This window comes from Hyaena hyaena, unplaced genomic scaffold (genome assembly GCF_003009895.1).
Source record: "Hyaena hyaena isolate Hyena2069 unplaced genomic scaffold, ASM300989v1 scaffold_779, whole genome shotgun sequence".
In the NCBI taxonomy this organism is placed as follows: domain Eukaryota; kingdom Metazoa; phylum Chordata; class Mammalia; order Carnivora; family Hyaenidae; genus Hyaena; species Hyaena hyaena.
In genome coordinates this window covers 96,504-119,881 of record NW_024081413.1, presented here as the reverse complement: position 1 = coordinate 119,881, position 23,378 = coordinate 96,504, and the positions used below count along the sequence as shown (strand labels likewise).

The following is a 23,378-nucleotide window of genomic DNA, read 5'->3' as shown; positions in this document are numbered from 1 at the left end:
CTAGGCTTCATTTAGAATATGAAAGTTATCATAGAGTGCTCTGTCTCATAGGTTGCAGTGAAAATTCGCAGTGGTAAAGCAGAAACACTGGTCAGCAGAGAACCTGATGTGGAAAAGGTTCAACAAACACGAGCTCTTATTACATGTGCACCCTCAGGCCTAGAGCTGGTCATCCCCAAGATCTCTCCCCATCCAGCCAATCCCTCTCTAGGTCACTGCCACATCTCTAGGTCACTGCCAAGTGCAGAGATGTGATAGTCAGCCTCAAGCTAGGCCCCGGCTCCTAGTCCTATCCCCACCTGAGATGTCCCTGTATCCAATACTCCTCTGTGCCTGCTGAGGTGTCCACAATGTATCAGGTGCCTTACAAGCATCCCCAATCCTGACAGCCCCCACAGAGTACAGCCGGACACTGGATACAAACTGCAGTTTATTAAGGCTCCAGAGTGAGAATTGGCACTTGGTTCTGGGCAGGGGCAGGGATGTCAGTGGAACCCAAAGAAGCTGGGCCCAAACAGGTTGGAGGGACCTCCCCCCATCCTCCCTACCCCCCAATAAATAAAGTCTCAGCTCCACCTCAAGGTGCTGGCACAGGGCAGGAAGCCCTCACTGAGAACCCAGGGCTGCTGCCTCCTTCAGATTTCTCCCCACATCGGACCTGGCCCCGGTCAGTGCTGAACAGGGCCTCTGTGGCACTGGTGCTCTGATGGGGCCAGGGTGAGATGTGGGACCTGCCGCCACTGGAGGAGTTTAGGATGGGGAGCTAGCCTCCCCTGTGGCCAATCGTGGTCCGAGGCTGCCCAGGGCAGGCTCAGATGGGGCCTGCATTGGGGACACTGTGCGCATCCCAGGTCAGGGCCCAGCCTGGGCCACAGCTAGATGTGCAGCTCTGTGTCATCAGGTGGCTCCAGGCCAGACTCTTGGCTGAGTGCTGAGGCTGAGGGCCCCTGGGCCACCCCAAATGGAGAGACAACAGGTGAGCGAGCAGCCAGAGGAGACAGTGAGGGTGAGAAGCTGGGGGACATGGCAGCTGAGGACAGGGAGCCTTCGTGGCTGATGGGGGAACGGTGAGAGGCTGGTGGGAAGATGGCCCGGGTTGCAGCCGTGCTGGCTGGCTTGGGGGGCACAGACTTGGCTCCTGGGTGGGCCACAGCAGTGATGAGGGGTGGTGGGTCAATACGGGGAGCCGGGGGACATGGCCGAGCCTCATCCTTGAGCCGGGCAATTTCTGTGAAGACACTGGCCAGCGGCTGGAACTGAGGGCACCAGCTCAGCAAGTAGTCCCAGTTATAGCTGCCACGGAGCTCCTCCTCACCAGCCACAATGGCCGTCAGTGCACCTGCCACACATGGCTTGCCATCTGCTGGGAAGCCATAGTCCCCGGTGGGTGCAGGGCTCAGGCCGCAGCCCCCCAGGAAGGCTGTGGCAGTGGCTGGTGGGCCCTCTTCTCGGTACAGAGTGGCTCCTGCACCTGGCAGCAGCAGCCCTGCCTTGCGGCCCTTATACCAGGTATCAGGGGCAGGTGGCTCACAGGATGTGTCACTCAGCCCATCTGCATCCTGCTGGATGCCTGAGTCGGGGCCACGGGCAGCCAAGGAAGAAGCCACACTGGCCACACGTGGGAATTCATTGATCATGCGGATCTCGTCATCCTCTGCAGCTTCTGCTGAGCCTCTGCCACTTGAGTGTGAAGGGTCCAGGGAGCCACCACGGGGGTAGGGTCCTCCAGCACCTGGCCCACCATAGCTGGGGAGAGTCTGGTGATAGAGGTGCTCCGAGGGCGGTGGGCTGGGCAGCTCTCGGCCTAGCTTCTGCAGAGAACCACTGGCCAGGGGCGCCGCCTGTGACATTGGACCAGGGGCTGCCTCAGCCTTGCGGCTACGGGCCCGCACCAGCCCCAGGACCAGCGCTGCTATTGCAAGCACCACCACAACTCCCAGGGAGGCTGCCACAGCCCCCACCAATAGCAGGTTGAGGTCAGGTGCCAGGCCCAGTGCAGTGTGGGTGATATCCACGGTCACAGGCACCGTGGCACTCCGGGAACCAGGCAGAGGCCCCCGTGCCACTACCTCAAGCCTCAGCTCCCGTGGTGCCTCACGTCGTGTCCGGCCTCCACTCCCAGAAGTGCCTGTCCCACTGCCTGGTGCCCGACTGTCTACTCGAAGGTATAGAGCACCTGTAGTCTGGTTGATACCAAAATAGGGGGAAGAAGTGGCAAGGGAATAGAGCACCAGGCCATCAGCACCTCCATCCTCATCTGTGGCCTGCACATGACCCAAGCTGTAGCCACGCCGGGCACCTTCTGGCACCTGGAAGTGAAAGGCTGGAGCCAGGAATACCGGGTCATACTCATCCTCCCCAGTCACCAGCACTGACACAGTGACCGAGGCGGAGAGATTCCCAGCGTCGGCAGCACCCACCAGCAACTGGAAGCTTCCCGTGTGCTCATAGTCGAAGGCCACTCGTGCCCGCAACTCTCCTGTTGAGCTGTTCAGTGCAAATGCCTCACGGCCCTCAGGCCCTGGCCCGGCCTCCAACAGGCTGTAGTGGAGCCTCCCAAAAGCCCCAGCATCCCCATCAATTGCGTGCAGAGTGGTCACAAGAGTGCCTGGAGGCTGGTTCTCTGCCAGGCTGGTGCTGAGCAAGCTCAAAGGGAAGACTGGGGCATGGTCATTCACATCCTGGACTTCAATGGTCACTGGTGCCAGAGCGAAGTGTGCCCCAGCAGGGTCGGCAGCCTGCACTACAAGCTGATGTCGAGCCTGGGTCTCACAGTCTAAGGGGCGGGCAAGTCGCAAGGCACCTGAACTCTCATCCAGCTCAAATTGCCCAGAGGGGTCACCTGAGCTGAGCGTGAAATGCACGAGGCCATGAGGACCTGGGTCAGCGTCAGAGGCCTCCACGTGCAGCAGTTCGGCTCCAACGGGTGTGTCCTCAGGAACTGCCATGTGATAGGATGCTCGAGTGAAGACAGGTGGGTTGTCATTGACATCCAGCACAGTGACAGTGACGGGCACAGCTGAACTGCGAGGTGGCTGGCCCCGGTCAGCTGCAGCCACAGTTAAGTTGTACTGGGTTAGGCTTTCAAAGTCTAGAGGTTCAAGCAACACCAGGCAGCCCAGTGCCCGGGGACCTAGTCCACCACCTTCCCCAGCCTCAGCCAGCCGGGGTTCCAGCTGGAAAACTCGGCCCCGGTTGCCACTGACGATGCTATAGTCCACGGTGGCATGAGTGCGGCTTCCGTCAGCATCTGTGGCCTCCAAGGTGAGCAGGGTGGAACCAGGGGGCAGATCTTCAGTCACAGCCACACGATAGTATGGCAATGTGAAGCTAGGGGTGTGGTCATTCTGGTCCTGCAGCTGCACATGCACTGTGGCTCGTGCTGCCCGGCCTGGCCTTCCATGATCTCGTGCTTCCAGCACCACATCTACCACTCCTGGCCCCTCATGGCCCAACGCCACTGTTCCCACTGTTGTGAACAAGGTCCCTGAGATGAGAAGGGGATGGAGAGAAATATGCATTCAGCAGAGACTGTAGGTGAGCAAAGGGGTGATGCTTTGGGGCCTAGGATATGGCCTTGAAAGTCAGACTCCAGGGAATGGCCTGTGCTGGGAGTTTGTGGAATGGTCTCCAGGATTCAGGAAATGGCTTCTAGACATGCAGTCAGAACAGGGCTTAAAATAGAGACTAAGGAGGGGAAAATTTTCTCCCTGGGTCAGAGATCCAGGAGTTGAGTTCAGGCAAGAAATTCTAGGAATGAGGTCAAAATAGGGCCCATCACGGTCAAAAATAAGGGGTTAGATCCCAGGAAGGACGTACCATTGTTGGGGTCAACACTGAAGCCCTCAGCAGGGGAAGCCAGGTGGTAGGAAATGTGACCATTGGCACCTGAATCCCGGTCAGTGGCAGAGACGGAGAGAATGGCACTGCCTGGGGGTGTGTGTTCAAGCAGTGTCACCTGAGGGGTGAGGACAAGTGTTTATGGCCAAGCTTCCCACTGCCCTACTGCCCACTTAGCCTATGTTCTGGAGCCTGATCCCATAAGCCCTGCTTGGGCTCAGCTTGAAGCCCATACTGGATAATCAAACTGCTCACCTTCCTCCATTTCTGGGCACAGGATGAAGTACCTAGACACAGTTCCTAGGACATGGAAGGCTGGTTCGAGACAGGACCCTCCCAAGCCCAGGGCTCCATCCTCAGGTCAGTTCCAACATCCAGCTTCACCCCCCCTTCCCCCCCACCCCCGTCTCCTCCCCTGCCAGCTCAGACACTTCTAGCCGTGTCACTTCCTTCCAGCGTGAACAACACTGGGCCTGGGTGTGGGAACATCTAGGGGCATCAATACCTGGTAGAGGCTCTGCGAGAAGGCAGGTGCATTGTCATTGACATCCTCCACAAACACTGTGAGGTTAGCATGGCCCTCGTGAGGCCCGTCATGTGCCAGCAGTTGTAGGTGGTAGCGGTCACAGTGCTCAAAGTCCAGGGGGCCCGTGAGTGAGAGACGGCCTCCATAGCGACCTATGCTGAAGGGATCCTGGGGTCCAGATGGGCTCAGCACATACCAAAGCACCGGTCCTGAGTCCACATCATTCCCTGTTACCTGTGCAATCTCTGAGCCCAAGAGCGTATCTGTAATACATAGGACATGTGTGTCTGGCATGGTCCCAGACACCCCTGGAGCCCCAGGGTAGGGTGTAGTACTGCCCTACCACCCTTTGTACCTCTCACTTTACCCAGCCCTCACCTTCTGACACTCGGAGCTCCCAGGGCTGGGGGATGGTAGGGCGATTATCATTGGTGTCGATGACCATCACCGTCAGGGTAGCTGAGCCCACCAGGGCTGGGCTTCCTCTGTCTGTGGCCATCAGTACCAGCCTGGACACAGAGCACAATCAAGAGTGGGGCCTGGGGAAAAGGGAAAATCCTGGGCAGGGCTAGGAGGACTCCCAACAGGCTGGAGGTCTTGGGGACTCAGGATGTGGCCTAGGAATTGAGGGGGGATTCAGGGCAGGGCTTGAAGCTGGACAGACCCAGGGTGGGGTGTTGGGAGTCTACAGAGCCAAGCTTTACCGTGTTTCAGCCCAGATCTCACGGTCCAGGATGGCTGTGGTAGTTATAGTGCCCGTGGCTGGGTCTACATGGAACAATCCCCGTGCTGGCTGAGATGCGGCCAGACTGTAAGAGATCTGTCCACTGGGCCCTTGGTCCAGGTCATCTGCCTCCACCTGGTGGGAGGAGGAGGCTGCTGGCACTGAGCTAGCCACAGACAAGTCCGGCCAGCCCTGCCCCCCATCTTCCCATCACACCCCACACCTGCAGCAGGGGTCCCTCCAAGGGTCTTGACTCAGGCAGGAAGGCCACATAGTGGGGCCGCAGGAAGCGGGGAGCATTGTCATTGGCATCTTGCAGGGTTAGGGTCAGCACGGAGAAAGCAAAGGCTCCCCCGCTCTCTGCTTGCAGCACTAGTCGTAGTCGTGGGCTTGCCTCGAAGTCCAGCCCCTCTGCTGAGCGAACTGTGATAGCTCCTGGAGGTGGGAGCGGGGAGAGGAAAGAAAGCATCATGGACAGCCCTTGCCTGCCCTGGAGCCTGCCTTGGTGAGACCCTTCCTCAAGGGCAGCCCTTCCACAACCAGAGCCTCTCGGGCCCAGAAAGGACCTTCCCCAGGAGCCTGTTCTCTCACAGAGCCCCTGCTCCTGCCCCTTACCTGTACTAGGCTGGATGGAGAAAGTCCCTCTCTCATTCCCACTGAGAATGCTATAGGTGATCGGTCCATTTGAGCCCCCTGCATGGACAGCCTTGGGGGAGACAATGAGAGTCCCTGCAGAGAGGACGGTATTGGTTGGACAGTGAGCTAAGGGAGTTTAGGAGACATTTTCAGTAAGTAACGCCAGCTCATCCAGGGATACAAAGCTGGGAGACATTGTTGGGGACCCACCTGGGGGTGCATTCTCACGGAGCACAGCTTCACTACTAGCCCGAGGAAAGCGGGGTCCACGCTCAGACTCCCCCTGCAGCCCAACAATGACCACACCAGTGGCAGAGCGAGCTGGACGGCCAAGGTCGGTGGCCACGATGAAGAGGACACGATCCCGGGGACCCAGGGCTCCAGGGGAGCGGGCCACACGTATTTCACCAGTGTAAGAGTCCACAGTGGTGCCAGGCGGTGGTGTGCCTGCCAGCCGGTATAGGATGGAAGCATTGGCACCAGCATCACGGTCTTCAGCTCGTAGAGTGGCCAGAGGCAGCTTTGGGGTGCTGAGACTGGGGCCTGGGCGTGGCAGGCGCAGCCTTAGGGGACTGGTAGGAAAGGTGGGTGCATGGTCATTGACATCACGCACTGTGATGGTGACAGGTACTGTGGTGCTCAGGGGCCCAGCTGCTGCACCATCCACTGCACTCACAGAAAAGGCATAGCTGGGACACTGCTCTCTGTCTAGAGCTGTGGCTGTGCGCAATTCCCCAGAGCTAGGCTCCAGCAGGAAGGCGCCTGCTGCACCTGCACCCAGGTAGTAGGTCACACGGCCATTGGCCCCAGCATCGGGGTCATGAGCCTGTAGCTGCAGCAACAGAGTCCCTGCAGGTGCATCCTCAGGCACCTCCACAGAGTAGGCAGGCACAGGGAAGGCTGGAGCATGATCATTGGCATCCAGCACTGTCACTGTCACAAGCAGAGTGGCACTGAGAGCTGGCTGGCCTCCATCCCGGGCCTCTATCTGCAGCTGGAATGCTGGCTCCACCTCTCGGTCTAGTGGCCTCATGGTGCCAAACTCCCCAGAAGCTAGGTCTAGGACGAAGGCTCCTGATGGGTCCCCATCTGCAGAGAAGTACATGTGCACATAAACATGTGTCAGCCATGGAAATGGGGGTGATGTACAGGCAACAGCAAATGGGACAGAGTGGTGGGGAGAGAAACAGGGAGAAAGGCAGAGAAGAGAACCACAGAAGATAAAGGGAGATACACTAAAAAAATCGTTCTCAGAGTGTGGTCTGGAGACTCCTTCCAGGGAATATATAAGATCAAGGATCAAAACTAAATACATAGCAATACTAAGACATTATTTGCCTTTTTAATTCTTAGTATTTCACAAATGTATAGTGGAATCCAGACACTACATGACTTGTGATGACATCACTTGGATAGTTAATGGAATGTGTGCCTATGAATTCTTACATCTTCTAGAAATAGGCCAAAAGTTTAGAACATAAATGTGTGTTTTCAAAGACTCATTCAGTTTTTGCTGGCTTACCTTTAGTTACACCTGCTATAATCTTTGCAATCTTATTGCTGTCCAGGAAATTATTTGAATCCCTAATATTTCTTTGTGCCTATGCAGAAATATGGCAAGCATTCTTCATTGGCTTGTCTTACGATAGCATTTTACAATTTTTCTCAAAAAAAAAAAGAGAAACAAAATAAAAAATGGAGCACCTGGGTGGCTCAGTCAGTTAAGCATCCGACTTTTGATTTTGACTCAGGTCATGATCTCATGGTTTGTGAGTTCGAGCCCCGCATCAGCCTCTGTGCTGACACAGCACAGAGTCTGCTGGGGATTCTGTCTCTCCCTCTCTCTCTGCCCCTTCCCTGCTCTCTCTCTTTCTCTCTCTCTCGCTCTCAAAATAAGTAAATAAACTTTAAAAAATAATAAAAAATAAAATTGTTCTCAGCTTAAATGTCTAATATAATAGTAGTTATGTATTTATTATAAATATGTATTTATACATGTATATATATCGCATTGTATCAATAAATATTGATATCACATAAACAAAAACTCTCTAGGGTTCTCAAACATTAAGAATATTAAGGGTGATAGAGAGCAAAAAGTTTGAGAACAAGTGCTCCACAGAGACAAAAAAAAGAAACAGGAAAATACAGACAGACACAGAGGGAGATAAAGAGCTGACGAGGTATAGAAAGAGAGACTCAGAAACACATATACACGTGAATGAAAAAAGGAGAAGACAAAGAGAAGGGAAAGGAAACCCAGACACCAGACACACTGTGACTGACATAAGCCAACAAGGAGTAGGACTGGGCAAGTGGGCGCTGGGTGAGTGGATGTGGGACAGTTCTCACCCAGGATGCGGTACTGCAGCTGCCCGTTGGCTCCCACATCTGGGTCAGAGGCCCGCAGCACGGTAAGGGTCTGGGGGTCCTGGCCCTCTGGCACCTCCAGGGAGAGGTGGGCACTCCCAAAGGTTGGGGCATGGTCATTCTCATCCTCCACGGCCACTCGCACTGTGACATGGGTTAAGAGCGGGGGCGAGCCCCTGTCCCGGGCATACACTGTGGGGAAGCAAAATCAAGGAGATCTAGCCTGCTCCCATCCCATGGGGAAACTCATACTATACTACACAGCATTCACACGTGTTCATTAGGTGCACACATGAACCAGGAAACGTCCATCTCTCTACACTCCACAAGTGCACGGGTGCCTACACATGTACATGTACATATAAATATACAAGTCAGAAGATGTTTTATTCCTTCCCATCTCCCATGCTTAGTGCATGCAAGATGATCTTGGATTAGTAGTAGTGTGACAGAAAAGGCACTAAGTGAGATATCAAAAATGTGGGTTCAAGTCCCAGCTCTACCACTTCCAAGTTGTGTTAGCCTGCACAAGTCACCTAACCTCTCTGGTACAATCAGTAGGTTTCTCTGTTAGATGGCCGACAGTATAATCTGAGGGAATCCTAAAAAGCACAGCTGTGACATGTATTTGAGACTCTGTGTGATGACGATGGTGACCGCTTAGAAGTCTGATCACCTTGCAATCTGCCCCAAAATGATCCAGAAATATGACGAGCTGTGCTGTAATAGGTGGAAGCTTCTAGAAGGTAATTTGGCACTTCTGCCCATGTAACACTGGCTGTTTATAACAAACACCTCAGGCTTTTAGGGTCCTGTCAGTGTGTACCTGTTAAGTTGATCTCCTCCTGTTCCTCCCGGTCCAGGGCCCGAAGAGTTGTGAGAACTCCAGTGTCTGGGTCCAGGGAGAAGCTTTCGCCAGAGATGCCTCCATAAGTCACTTGCCCATTGGCACCTGAGGAAGGGCAGCAAGGAAGGAAGTCAGCGGGTAAATGTACCCTTCCCTGCCTGATGTACCTCTCTCCATTCATCCCCTCAGGTCTTACCCAGGTCTGGGTCGGTTGCCTGTAGAGTGAGCAGAGACGTGCCAGGCGGGCTGTTCTCACGCAAGAGGATGCTGTACTCCTGCTGCTGGAAAGCAGGTGCCTCGTCGTTGATGTCAGCGACACTGACAGTCAGGAGCTGCGTGGCTGAGCGCGGAGGGGAGCCGTGGTCGGAGGCCACCACCGTCAGTACGTGCTCAGCTCGCTGTTCTCGGTCCAGGGACCGCACCACCGACAGCGCTCCTAGGTGAGTAGGGTAGGGACGGTTGGAAGCAAGCCTCAACACTCCCTCCACATCAGCACCCTCCCTTGCCCCGACTTCTGCGCCCAACTCACCGGTGCTGGAGTGTAGCCGGAAGTAGCCATCTCCACCAGCTGCTAGACGATAGGACACGCGTGCGGCCTCGCCCAGGTCTGGGTCCCGCGCTACCACATGCAGTGCCGCGGGACCGGGCGGCTGATCCTCTGGGATGCGCACACGTGAGGGGGAGGCGAACACCGGCGCGTTGTCATTCTCATCTGTGACAAAGACACGCGCTGAAACGCGCGCTGCGCGGCGGCGGCTGGCGTTGGTGGGTCGGTCGGTGGCTTCCACGAGCAGCAGCAGGGCAGGTGTGGTCTCCCGGTCCAGGCCTCGCGGTGCGCTGAGCGCCCCAGTGCGCGCGTCCAAGCGCAGCGCTGGCACGGGCGGCTCCTGGCGCAGCAGGCGGTAGCGCACGTCGCTGTTGGGACCCGGGCCGTCCGCATCCGATGCGCGGAAGGTGTACAGCGCCGCGCCAGGATCGGGGTTCTCCGGGAGCGCCAGCGCAAGCGGGTCGCGCGCAAAGGCCGGCGCGTGCTCGTTCTCGTCCTGTACGCGCACCTGCACGCGCAGCAGCCGCGCGCCCGCTCCTCCTGGGCCCTCGGCGCGCACAGTGAGAGCGCGCCACGCCGGGCCCGCCTCGAAGTCCAGGGGCCGGGCCAAGTATAAGCGCCCTGAGGCCGCATCCAGCGCGAAGGTGCCCTCCGGGTCGGCGCCGCCCACCAGCGTGTAGGTGAGTGCGCCCACCCCGGCCAGCTCTGGTGACGCCACGGAGCCCAACAGGGAGCCGGGCTGCAGCCCCTCCGCTGCTGTCACCGTCAGCACGACGGGCACCGGAGCCGCTGGGTCTGGCTCTGAGGGATCCGGTGGGGGCTCAGCCGAGCGAACTGATGGAAGCACCTGTTGTGGACCGAGGAGGAAGGTCAGAATCAAAGGGAGGCGTGTAAAAGGGGTCTGGGCTGGCCTGCTGGGTAGCTGGTAGGGCAGTCCGAGTAGCCTGACTGGAGGCCACAAGGACTCCACGAAGGTGTAGCTCTTGAGGGAGCCCATAGCAGTGGCCAAGATGTGGGCAGATTTAAGGAAGGGCAGCCTTACCTGCACCAGCAGCTGGAGGCTGGAGCTCCGAGGGGGGCTGCCTTGGTCGTGAGCGCTCAAAGTCAGCACATAGTGTGGACGCTCTGCTCGGATCAGGGGTGCAGCAGTGAGCAGCTCCCCCGAGTGAGGGTGCAGAGAGAAGAGCTCTGAGCCAGGACCTGGGGACAGGTAGAGGAAGAGTGAGGGCATGAGTCCCAGAACCAGGCAGGTCATGCCATCACCCACCAACTCCCTTCTTGCCAAGTCTCCCCATCATACCAGTTAGTGTGTACAGGATGGTGCCATTTTCCCCCTCATCTGGATCCTTGGCCTGCAGAGTCGTCACCAGTGTTCCTGGAGGCACTCGATCTGGTACCTGTGGGGACACACGATTCATCTACTTGAGACATTTCAGGGTCAAGTTCCCTTCACCTAAACACAGGCAGAGCCCCTTTTTCACTCTCACACCTGTTCCAAGAGCCAGTCTCTCTGACCTACACGTACAGCTCTGTGGGGAGACCCCCCATTGCCTTTCACACTTCTTCAGGGCAGGGTCCTGCCACTTCACATACCTGTATAGGGAGGCCACCGCCAGCAGCCCCTGAAGCCTGCAGGAAGGTGGGGCTGTTGTCGTTGAGGTCGAGCACTGCGATGTGCACGGTGCCTGTGGTACTACGGGGCGGGTTCCCCCCATCCTTCACCTGCACCAGGAGCTGGTAGCTGCTCTGCCGCTCTCGGTCCAGGGTTTGGAGTGTGGTCATTTCTCCTGGGAGTGCAGGATAGGGATCATGTATGGGCACAGCCTGAGGCCTGCAGCTGAGAAGCTGGGGTTTAGGGAGTGTGGGAAGGAATGCCAGGGTGAAAGTCCAGGCTGAGTCCTGGTCCTCATGGTGGGGGTTTGGGGATTCTGTCTGGGTATTCACCAGTCTGAGGTTGAGGCTATGAGATCTCAGGATTTGGGCCCCAGTGCTCACCAGTCTGGGGATGGATGCGGAAGGCCTTGCTGTCTTCTGACAGCTGTCGCAGGCTGTAGGTCAGACGTCCGTTGGGTCCTGAGTCTCGGTCAGTGGCAAAGACCCGGCCCACGCTGGTCCCTGGGGGCTGGTTCTCAGCCACAGCCAGGAAGGTGGGCTCCTCAGACAAGCGGGGACTGTGGTCATTCTGGTTGAGGATGCTGACCCTCACGGTGGCTGTGCCTGTCTGCTGCCCCAACTCAGCTTTGGACCCAGACACTGCCATTACCTTCAGTGTGTACAACTCCTGGGCCTCGCGGTCCAGTGCTGCTCGCACCCATAGCCAACCACTCTGTGGTTCCAGACCAAAGGGGCTACTTGGCCCATCTGCTGCAAGGTGGTAGGTGATGGGGCCCCCATCTGGCGCTTGAGCTTGCACTTGCAGGACCTGAGTTCCAGGGGTGGTGCCTGAGGGCAGGTCCACACGGTAGGTGGGGCTGTCAAAATGAGGAGCCAGCCCACGGGTCCCCATGTCCTGTACCACCACCTGTAGTCGGAAGTGGCTGGTGCGGGGTGGGGAGCCTCCATCCCGGGCCTCCAGCTCCAGCTCATGGGCTGGCCCCCCTGGAGGCCCCAGAGGTCTCATAAGCCGTACATGGCCTGTGGTGGGGTCCACAGTGAAGGCCCCACCACCCCCAGCAAGTAGGGTAAAAGTGACTCGACCGTTAACACCTGCATCAGGGTCCAGAGCCCGAAGCGTATAGATGGGGGTCCCTGGGGCAGTGCTTGGTGGCAGCAACACCGTGTCTTCTGGTGCAGGGAAGGCAGGGGAGTTGTCATTCACATCATCCAGCAGCACACGCACCCGAGCCACAGCAAAAGCTGGGGGCACTCCACTGCCTGCCCGCACCTCCAGCTCCAGCACTGGTCCCAGCAGCTCCCGGTCCAGAGGGCGAAGTGTTTGTAACAGCCCCGAGGCCCCATCTAAAGAGAAGAGTCCTCGGGGATCCCCGCCTGATAAGGCAAGGGCCACAGACCCCAGGCGACCTGAGGGGAGGAGAGAGGAATCAGACAAGAGATGGGAGGCACCTAGTGAGTGGGGGCCCAGACTCTGATCCCAAGGAGGGAGAAGCACTGTCCATACCTGTGTCTTTCAAACTATTAGGGGGACATTCATGCTCCTGAGGATGAAGCAGAGGGCCTGTACTGTGCCCAGGGAGGTGTTGGGGTTGGAACCTGCGTGTTTTATGCTGGGGCTATCTATGGTGTAATACTCTAGGGTACTTTAAAATGGGTTATGTTGGGGTGTCTGGGTATAGCACCAAATCGGTATAATGATAAAGGATACCTGGTGGGTTGTGTGCCTGGACTATGCCGACACTGGTGCCTGGCGCCACATCCTCTGGCACAGAAAAGACATACTGTAGTTGCTCAAATACAGGTGGTACAGGGGTTCCAGGCACAATGCTGATGTTGACTCGGGCACTGGGCTCTGCCTGCAGGCCACCTCCATCCTGAGCCCCAATCTCCAGCTGCACCACAGAGTTGGCCCGTCTGGCCAAGGACCAGGCTACTGTCAACAGCCCTGGGAGAAGGAATAGAAGCACTGATGTATAAGGAAACAGAATAGAGGTAGAAAGGTTATGGGAAGGGGCAATACTTCATGTAAGCAGGTGAGGAGAGAGGTCCGGGGGCAAGGCCTGAGAATGGGAGGATCCTCACCTGAGTGCTCATCCAAGGCAAAGAGTGGAGGGTTATTGCCAGCCAGGATGTGGTAGGAGAGTCGCCCATGGGGCCCCTGATCAGGGTCATGGGCACGCACCCTCAGCACAGCTGTGCCTGGTGTACTCTGGGCACTCAGACTGGCAGCATACTCCCGTGGGTAAAACTGAGGTGGGTTGTCATTTTCGTCTGATACAAACACCTTCACGTATACCATGGACTTGAGGCCTCCCTAGGGAGACATGCAGCCATAAGTCAGGTGGGCCTCATCTGGTTCTGGTGAATGCCCTGTTCCAACACACCACCTACCCATAGTCTGCCCACTCACCCCATCCACAGCTGTCACTGTGAAGTCGAAGCTCGAAGGCCCCTGGTCTCGGTCCAGGGTCCGGGTCGTGCACACATCACCACTCTGGGCATCAATGCGGAATGGGGGAGACCCTGAGGCCCCAAGTCCAGCACCCAAGGAATAGGAGAGGAGGCCAAATGGGCCGCTGTCTGCATCTGTGGCTGTCACCTGGGGAGAGGCTGGGGTGAGTGATGTCCCATCCTTTTGACCAGAAGAGCCAGAGCTAAGTGGCAGTTAGAAGGAGAAGGCCCTGGACCATCTGGGAGCCAGAGTCTCCAGATGGTGGACACATAGAGGCCACCAACAGAACATGGGCCAAAACCCAACTGCAGTTCAGACCTCACCACCTAGTTGAGGTTCCTGTGAGCCTCTGATCACAACATTTATGTCAGCTGGTCAATACATAGCCTTGTTTTATGCACGTTTCTGTTTAAAGACACCTTATGTAATATATATTGTTGATTCATTAACATTGAATTCATGGCCAATGGCACTATAAATCATATCTGAATGAAGCTTATCTAACATACAAATTTTCTTCATAAGGCACATCACAGCCCTCCTGTGCTTAGGAACACCAGACAGCACTTCAGCACTACACTTGGGGACCATTTTAAACAGCAAAATCACCAAACAAAAAGGACAAAAATGCAAAAAATGTGGCATAAATAGACCGCAAAAAGGACCCGTGTTTATAGTATGAGCTGAAACATGAAGGCAGAGCATTGCTTGGAATGTGCACGTCAGGCCACTTGAATTTTTCATCATTCTGCACATGTCCAGGAATGAGTGCAAAAGCTCCATGAGTATTGTTTTGGGGGTTACCAATAAATTTTAGAGAGTCTGCAAATTCACAAATGCAGAATCTGCAAATGATAAGGACTGAGGAGAGTGCATGGGCTGTGACTGTAAATTCCAGGTGGGTCACAGGGAGTTAATAACCATCACCAAGTCTCATAATCACTCTGAGCAGAGAACCTGTAGCTGATCGATGCACCTACTGGGACTGATATTCTAGCCTTGCATTTTCCAGAGATTGACCATTCCAGAGCAGGGTCTGATTGGTACTGGAATCTAATCACTGGAGTGATCAGGGTCTGCTCTGTGGATTTATGGATGTGGCTCATGCACCTGTGGTAGCGTTTGCCTCTCAAGCCAATCTCATTGGAAGTAAGAGAGGGAGAAGTGCAAGTCCATGGAACATTAAGGTTATTATATCCAGGGGGCTCCACAAAACCAAGAAGTAGGGGAAGGCTTTCCTGGTTAATCCTTGGGCATCCCCTAGACTGGCTCAGGAAAAGTTAAACTATTGGACACCAATGTCAGAAGCCTCTGAACATTTCAGAAGCAGAGCAGCAAGAACATTATTCTGAAAGCCTCTGAGCCTAGGACAGGGCCAGGCACACAGTAGGTACTCTCTATATATTTGTTGAATGAGTGAACAGATATTCTGATTGCCCTTACAACAAAAACTTCCTTCAAACTAAGTTTTACACATTGGGTGCACATTAGACCCCCAACAGTGTGTTAGCTGGTCTTGGCTTCTGTAGCCTGTGACAAAGTACTCTCTGTGTATACAAGGATCTTAGGGTCACGATATGCTGTAAGAGGAAGCTGGAGAGTTCCCTTTTCATAGCCAGAAAATGTTCCTCAGAGAAGAAGCTAGCCAAGGACTTCTAATTGTTGCCCAGGGCCTTAACAGAAGTGATTTGTGGCATTGTTTACCCTCCAGAGAGACACTAAGACCCTGCCATGGGTCTTAGTCAGGCTAAACCCTGGAAATAGCTCCTGCTCTAGCTCTTTACTGTGGCTGTGGGCCCAGATATCCCAGGAGACAAACATCCCCCTGCATCCATCCAGGCGGGCTGCAGCACAGCTGCTGCACCATCTCCAGAAGCTGTTAAAGACCTTTGCCCTCTGACTCCCTGCAGGAAGAAAGCAATAAATAGTGGTCAGGGGAAGTTGTCAGGAAGTGACCCCAAAAGGCGTAGAGGCCACTAACTGGAAATGACCAAGGCAGAAGTGAAATTCCTGGTCTGTGCAGCTCCAGCTCAGAGGCTCCACCGCAAATGCGCAGTTCTCTTTTCAGCAGGTGCTCAACCCTGCCTCCCAGCTCGACCTTGGTCAGCCCCCTCTCCCACTCAGCTCTCTTTCATCCCCACTGGCCCCTAGCTGTCATCGAATGCACTATTTCAAGGAGGAAGTAAACACCCTTATCTGTGAATTTTCTAAAGTTCCTACCAGACCACAAACTTACAGCACCCACCCCACCCTGACCTCCTTCCCAGGTGTCTCCCGCTTCTCCTCCTGCTGCCTCCCCCTCCACAGCCTCCTCTGCCTCCCCTTTCCCTCACTCTTCTCACATACTGTTGCTCCCTGGGATCTCTCCCTGGCCTTCTCACTTGACATGCTCCCTCAGGACCTTCTCTTCCACTTCCGTTGCTTTGACCATCATCTACACTTTGACCTGGACCACTTCTCTGAGCTCCAAACCTGCACATCCAGATGCCTGCTCAACATCTCTACTTGGATGTCCCACAGGCACCTTAAATCCAACCTGTCCAAAACTAAACTCATGATCATTCCAAACCCTGTCTAATGACTCTTCCATCCAGGCAGTTGCTCAAGCCAGAAATCTGTTCTTCCCTTTTCCTCTCCCGGTATATCAATCAACTAGGGACTAAGTAAATCCTCATTATCTCTCCTATTTGTCTATTCTTCTCCATCACCACTATCACTGTCCTGACTTATGCCTGAGTCATCTCTCCCCTGGACTATTGTGATTCCCTTCTGATAGGTGTCTGGCCCACCAATCCATCTTCTACACCAGGACTTCTCATCCTTGGCACAACTGGCATTTTGGACCAGATAATCCTTTGTTGTGGTGCTGTCCTGTGCATTATAGGATGTTTGACAGCATCCCTGGCCTCTATGCACTAGATGCCAGTAGCATTCCACCACTTGAGACATTCATGTGTCAGAATGAAATGTCTCTAGACATTGCCTAATGTCCCCTCCAGAGGGCAAAATCACTCCCAGTTGTGAACCACTGCTCTATACTGACTACCAAAATCATCTTTTGAGAAAACAAATATGATTATTACCCTTCCACTTGAAAATATTAAATGTTTTCTAAAGAAAAGTGCTCAAACCCTTTGGCTTGGCTTGACTCCTCACTGTCTGGCCTACCTGCACAGTCTCCCTCCTAGTCTCCCATCCCACACCTTAAACTCCAGAGACACTGAGTCACTTGTAGGCCCCTGAACAAGTCAGGCTCTCCCACTACTCTGTGCATGTCACTTGTGCCTGGACTACCACCCTCTACTCCCTACCATCTGGTCCCCTCACCAATTCCTGCTAATCCTGTAAGTCTCAGCTTAAGGCTCATCTCTTTTGGAATACATTTGTGCTGTCCGTCTGTACCTCACATAAGACCCCATTATGGAAGTTTTCTTATTGCAGTATAACCACTTCTTTCCACATGAATCTCTGCTCTAGACTATAAACTCCATGAAGCAGGGGCCGGGGGTAATGACTCATTCATGACTGTATTCCGTGTCCCTAATGCAATGATTTGCACATGGTAGATATCTGATAAATGTATATTGAGTGAATCGAATATTAGGGCATCTTGTAACAGGTATGAACACCCGGTGGTCATTTTTACTCCTATTTCCCTATAGTTATGAAGAGTAAAAACTCTAGGAAACCCCCTGGAACGTTACCCTCTTGCTTCAGGCACTAATGAGGAGGAAGAAGTTTGGAAGCCATCACCCATTGGTCCTAGGCCAAGAGAGGGAGAGTAAACACATGGGAGAGTGGGTGGGAGCTGGACAGCAGCAGGCAGGCAGGCAAATACCCAGAGTCTGGCCAGTGGCAAGGCGTCAGCTGGATCCAGGCACTGGCTTGAAGTCTAGGCCCTGAGAAGAGGCGCTAGGGTCTGGTGGACTTCTGAGACATAAAGACTTCAAGCACTACTCTCCGAAGAGGCCTCGCTACCTCCCATTTCCCCTCTTGCATCCATACTCCACGATGCAGCCAAAGCAATCTTTTCAAAAGACATATCAGATTTGCCTACAGTCCCTCTTTGGCCCCCTGTGATTTTTAAAACAAAATCAAAGCTTGTAATCTGGTCCCTATCTACTGTTTTGTCTCATCTCTCTGCAACTCTTAGCACAGTTGAGGCCAACCTGAACAACGCAGTCACCTGAACACATTACGGTGTTCTGCAGCTCTCTCTGTAGGCCTGGAATCCGCATCCACTCTATAGAATCCATTCGGCAAAGTCTCATTGGCTCTTCAAAGGCCCCTTCCTCTGGGCTTCCACAGCACCTCATATGCCATCTGACACCACACTAGTCACTAGTGTATCTCCCTATCTGGACTGGGACCTGCCTGGGAACAAGACCGTGCCCTTCTTTTCTTCCCTGGGACCAGCACAGTGCCAAGCTTAGAGCAGGTTAAGTTAATTCTTGAATATATCACCTACACACTGACCTAATCTATCCTTCACCCTTAAAGCAAGTTAGTTCCCTAAAAACACAATCTGTAGGGAGGAAGGAGGGAGGGTTGAAAAGGATGTTTAGGGTGGTGAAACTACTCTGCATAATACATGCACAATGCATGCCATCATATATGTCCATCATACATACACATACACATTATACATTTGTCCAAACCTATACAATGTACAACCCCAGGATTGAACCCTAATGTAAACTATTTTGAGGGAATTGGGGTGATAATGTGTCAGTGTAGGTTCATCAGTTGTAACAAATGAACCACTCTGGTGGGGGAGTATACATGTATGGAGACAAAGGGTATATGGGAAATCTTTGCCCTCGACTCAATTTTGGTGTGAATCTAAAAATGTAGCCTCTAAAAAACAAAAACAATGGGGCCTAGTTGGCTCAGTTGGTTAAGTGTCTACTCTTGGTTTCAGCTCAAGTCATGATCTCATGGTACATAGGTTCAAGCCCCCTGTCGGGCTCTGCACTAATAGTGTGGAGCCTGTTTTGGATTTTCTCTCTCTCTCTCTCTCTCTCCCCACCCCCCGCTCCTTCTCTGACTTCTGTCTGTCTCTCAAAACAAATAAATAAATATTTTTTTAAAAAATGAAACATGATCACACCCTCTTCTGGCTCAAAGAAGTTCAGTGACCTCCTTTGCCTTCCAAATAAAGTCCTAACCCCTCACGGCTTGGTCTCCAAGGACTTCTGCAATCTGGCCTCAGCCTGCCTCTTTAGTTTCATGCCCCCTCCATCTCCTCCAGGCCTGACTTACAGGCACTCTGTGGTTCCCAGAGTCTGTCCAGGGCCCCCACCTCCTCCTCTGAGAGGCCTTCCTGCTCTGGACATTGGGATCTCACTAATAGTTCTCATTATCTTGTGCCTGAGCTCAAATGTCTCATCAAGACTCAGCTCCAGGGAGAGGGATGGGGGTTTCTTCCAGCAGAGCCCAGAACTGGATGAGGGCTCCATAAATACTGGCATCTCCTTAGGGAAACAGGAGCCACATGGGTATACAGAATCTCCATCTCTGCCTTTCAGAACAGCTTGAGATTTGATAGAGTTTCTCTCACTTCTTGACACCACAGGACACGTTTTCTCTTGATCCAGTCTTAGTTCCCCCAACTGCCTTACCTGGCCCAGCTCTCACACCCTGCTTTCTCATCTTATCATTAGCTCTCACCCTCTGCACAGACTTTGGAGCTCACAGGATAGGACCAAACCCTCTGACTTAAGTCACCATAAACAGATGCACCTGCAAGGCTTGGTTTCTGTTCTGAGGTCCCTGTGACCCTTTCATCCATTCCTGCCCACAGCAACATCGCGCTGTGTGTAGGACTTAACTTACCTGCAGGAAACAGGTTCCAGGCTGGGTGCCCTCAGGCAGCGAAGCATTGTAGAAAGTCCTCTGGAACAGGGGCTCGTTATCATTCACATCTTGCAGGGCCACACTGACTGTGGCGGAGGAGGCCAGAGGAGGCAAGCCCCCATCTGTAGCTACCACAATCAGCTGTGGCTGAGGTTCCAGTTCATAGTCCAGCGAGGCAGCTGTGGTAATGATGCCTGACGTGGGGTCAATGGAGAACCAGCGGGTGTGGGCACCAGGGGCCAGGCTATAGGTGACCTGACCATTGGTGCCCTGATCAGGATCCCGGGCTGTCACTCGCACCACGAAGCTGCCGGGCAGTGCAACTTCAGGAAGGGGCTCAGGTCGGTAGAGCTGACGGTCAAAGGTAGGCGCATTGTCATTGACATCAGTGACGTGTAGCACAAAGGTGGCCTCGGCCCGCAGTGGGGGTGAACCTGAGTCTGTGGCTGTAACCCGCAAGTTATAGGCATCCCGTTCCTCCCGATCCAGCTGCCGAGCTACGCACACCAGGTAGATGACGCTGTCCTGAGTGCTTAGGGCAAAATGGCCCTCTCCACCCTCCAGGGAAACGTTGACATGAGCAAAGTCACCATCATCTGGGTCTGACACAGAGATGCGAGCAACGAGCTGGCCAGGTGGGGCAGCCTCGGACACTCGTGGGGAGCCATCTGCACTCAGGAAGATGACAGTCATGGAGGGCTGGTTGTCATTGGCATCTCGCACGTGCACAGTCACAAAGGCTGAGCCCAGCTCAGGGTGAGCCCCACCATCCCGCGCCTGCACCACCAGTTCATGGACCCGCCGTTGCTCAAAGTCCAGTGGCCGCTCCAGCCGCAGCAGTCCCGTGTGTGCATCAATGGAGAAGGGGCCATCACCCTCGCTCTGCCTCCGGTTGATTTCATAAGTCACAGCCCCATTGGCGCCAGCATCAGCATCAGATGCATACACCTGTAAGACAGGACTGCCAGGGGCCAGGCTCTCAGACACAACAGCGTGATAGCGGCTCTGATTGAAAGCTGGGGCATGATCATTGATGTCCAGCAGTGTCACATCCAGCAGGGCCTGGGCCCTCCTCGGAGGTGAACCGCCATCATAGGCTTCCAGTTGCAGCATGTAGTGTGAGCGATTCTCTCGGTCCAGCTCCCCAGTAACTACCAGTTCTGGCACTGGGGCCCCATCCGGACCAGGACGTGTCTCCAGCTGGAAGGTCTCTCCAGCCGCATCACCAGATAGTGCATAGCCCTGGGTTCCTAGGCGGCCAGCATCTGCATCACGAGCAGGCTCCAGCGGGTAACGGGTGCCAAGAGCTGTATGCTCAGGTATCTGCAGGGCAGCCCGAGCCTGCGGGAAGGCTGGAGCATGGTCATTGATGTCAGCCACTCGCACAGTAACCTCTACGGTGGCACCGTCAGGAGTGACTGCGGTGAATCGGTAGCGATCTCGCCGCTCACGATCCAAGACACGGGCTGTACGGACCACTCCACTGTGTTCATCGATGGCCAGGTCTGTGCCCACCCCACTGCCTTCTTGGGCAGAGATGAAGTACATGGGAGGTGCTGCCGTGCCTGGCGGAAGCCCTGCACTGATGTCCCCAATCAGTGTGCCTGCCGGTTGCTCCTCATCAATCTGTAGGTCCAAGCTCCCGGCCTGACCCCAGGCGCCTGACCCTCTGGCCCCCACCAGCAGCAGTAGCAGCAGTGGTAGCAGGCGGAAGGGCCTGGAGCTCTGCATGCCAGTGCAGGAAGGCACAATGCCCGGCTCCTTCTGCATGACAGGGGCGGTCCAGTTGTGACTTGGGCTCCAGCTCTGGGCCAGGCTCCAGGCCCAGATTGATCTAAGGTTTTGGATCAGGTCCAGCTCAGGCCCTGGCTCCAGCTCAGGCTCCCTGACCTGGGAGCAAAGCAGAAGGAAAAAGGTCATGATTGGGGAGGTGGGGGAACAGAATTAATGGTCCAGGGATACAGGGACAGAAGCCACAGCAAGACTCAGGCATGTTCAGCTGTGCCATAGGGCATTTGTGCTGCTGGGCACCCATCTTGAGCCCAAGAAGTGCCTGTTTCAGAAATCCTCAGGACCCGCTCCAGTCTTTCCCTGGCAGGTTGCCATCCCACCCCAGCCCTCCTCCCCCAGCAGACTGTTTTGTTTCTATTGTTCAGGTCTCAATGCCCTTGGACTCCCTTCCTTTCATCTCTGGACTTTAAAATATGGCCAATCCTTTCTTATTTTTCTTCCCATTCAGGACTAATGTCTTAATAACCATGTGCTTTTGGTAACTTCACCTTCAGTCATCACCTTCTGGAGCCTTCTACCAAAACTTAAATATGTTGAAGACTTTCCTATTTAATTTAATTTAATCAGTTGATTATTTGAGAGAAAGAAAGAGCACAAGCAGGGGAGAGGTGCAGAGTGAGAGACAGAGAGAATCTTAAGCAGGCTGAAGCCTGATATGGGGCTCAATCCCATGACCCTGGGATCATGCCCTGAGCTGAAATCAAGAGTTGGACACTCAGCCATGTGTTGTACATTGTATAGGTTTGGACAAATGTATAATGTATATGTATGTGTTTGTATAATGGACATGTATAATGGCATGCATTATAGTATTATGCAGAGTAGTTTCACCACCCTAAAAATCCTCTTCATCCCTCCCTCCTTCCTTCCTACAGATTGTGTTTTTAGGGAACTAACTTGCTTTAAGGGTGAAGGATGGATTAGGTCAGTGTGTAGGTGATATATTCAAGAATTAACTTAACCTGCTCTAAGCTTGGCACTGTGCTGGTCCCAGGGAAGAAAAGAAGGGCACGGTCTTGTTCCCAGGCAGGTCCCAGTCCAGATAGGGAGACACACTAGTGACTAGTGTGGTGTCAGATGGCACATGAGGTACTGTGGAAGCCCAGAGGAAGGGGCCTTTGAAGAGCCAATGAGACTTTGCCAAATGGATTCTATAGAGTATGTGGATGCGGATTCCAGGCCTACAGAGAGAGTTGCAGAACACTGAATCCCCAACCTTCACCTCAAGCTGACTTCCTTCCTCCATTCTCCTTCCAGTGAATCGTACCACTACTCAGAAGCTCTCCTTGATTCTCTACTTTTCTTTGGCCTGATTTCTAATTAGTCATCAGCACCTGACCATCTCAATAAGACCTATCTGAAGTCTGCCCTTTCCTCTTGCTTTGCAGTGCTGCTGACCTAGTCTGAACAGAGTTATCTGTCCTTTTGATTCCTACAACAGCCCTTTACTGCTCTCCCTGCCTCCTGGCCTGGACCCTCTGACCCATCTCCACCTGATCAGAGCTATCCATGCAGCTTTCACCAAATCACTCCTGAAGACAGGCTTCCAAAGGTTCCCCATTACTGACAGCAGAAAATCACTGCTCTCTAGAAAAAAAATGCAGATGCACATACCCACAAACTGTGTCTGCAGTTTCAGGGGTTCATGGACAACTTCTGGCCCAAAAGATAAAGTACAGCTTCCTTAGTATAGCTTCCTGATCTGAGCCCTGCCACCTCTCCAGCGCGCCCTATCTTTACTTTCTTCCACTGCACCCTGCATCCCAGCACTAAAGCCATCCCCATATTCCTTCCCACTCTTTGCCCTATGTGCACAACTCTCCCGTCCTGAGATATCTTTTAAAAATCCCCTCCAAGTGGCCATCTCCTATTCAGACTTCAAGATCCAGTTCCAATGTTCTGTCTTCTGTGGAATCTTCTAGGGCGTCTCTCTCCCCCCACCTCCAGAGCCCATTGTACCCTCTGGGCTCCCACTGCTCTAGGTGCACACTGGCAATAAACTGCACAGCAGCTCTGAGTTGCAGGCTCCCTTAGGGCAGCAACTTCAGGGTCTTAGTTGCATTCTGTCTAGCATAGTGTGAGCAGACAATCAGTGCTGAGTGCAAGGTCAGAGCCTTATAATTCTACACCACCACATTCACGTGCTGACACAGACAGAAACGTCCATGGATATGC

At 54.0% G+C, this 23,378-nt stretch overlaps 1 protein-coding gene across 1 annotated transcript; it reads right to left on the bottom strand.

Annotated features, from left to right (window-relative positions):
• Positions 1-417: 417 nt before the first annotated feature.
• DCHS1 (dachsous cadherin-related 1) lies at positions 418-21,182 on the bottom strand. Its single transcript, XM_039218860.1, has 20 exons — positions 19,392-21,182; positions 13,515-13,703; positions 13,187-13,418; positions 12,813-13,049; positions 11,486-12,511; positions 11,084-11,277; positions 10,791-10,887; positions 10,533-10,690; positions 9,473-10,337; positions 9,140-9,379; positions 8,923-9,048; positions 8,079-8,288; positions 5,937-6,815; positions 5,706-5,819; positions 5,314-5,525; positions 5,071-5,225; positions 4,745-4,875; positions 4,346-4,629; positions 3,820-3,958; positions 418-3,487 (listed from the first exon to the last, which is right to left on the bottom strand). The coding sequence occupies exons 1-20, from the start codon at positions 21,180-21,182 to the stop codon at positions 876-878; spliced, it is 9,891 nt and encodes a 3,296-aa protein (XP_039074791.1). The 3' UTR covers positions 418-875.
• Positions 21,183-23,378: the final 2,196 nt, after the last annotated feature.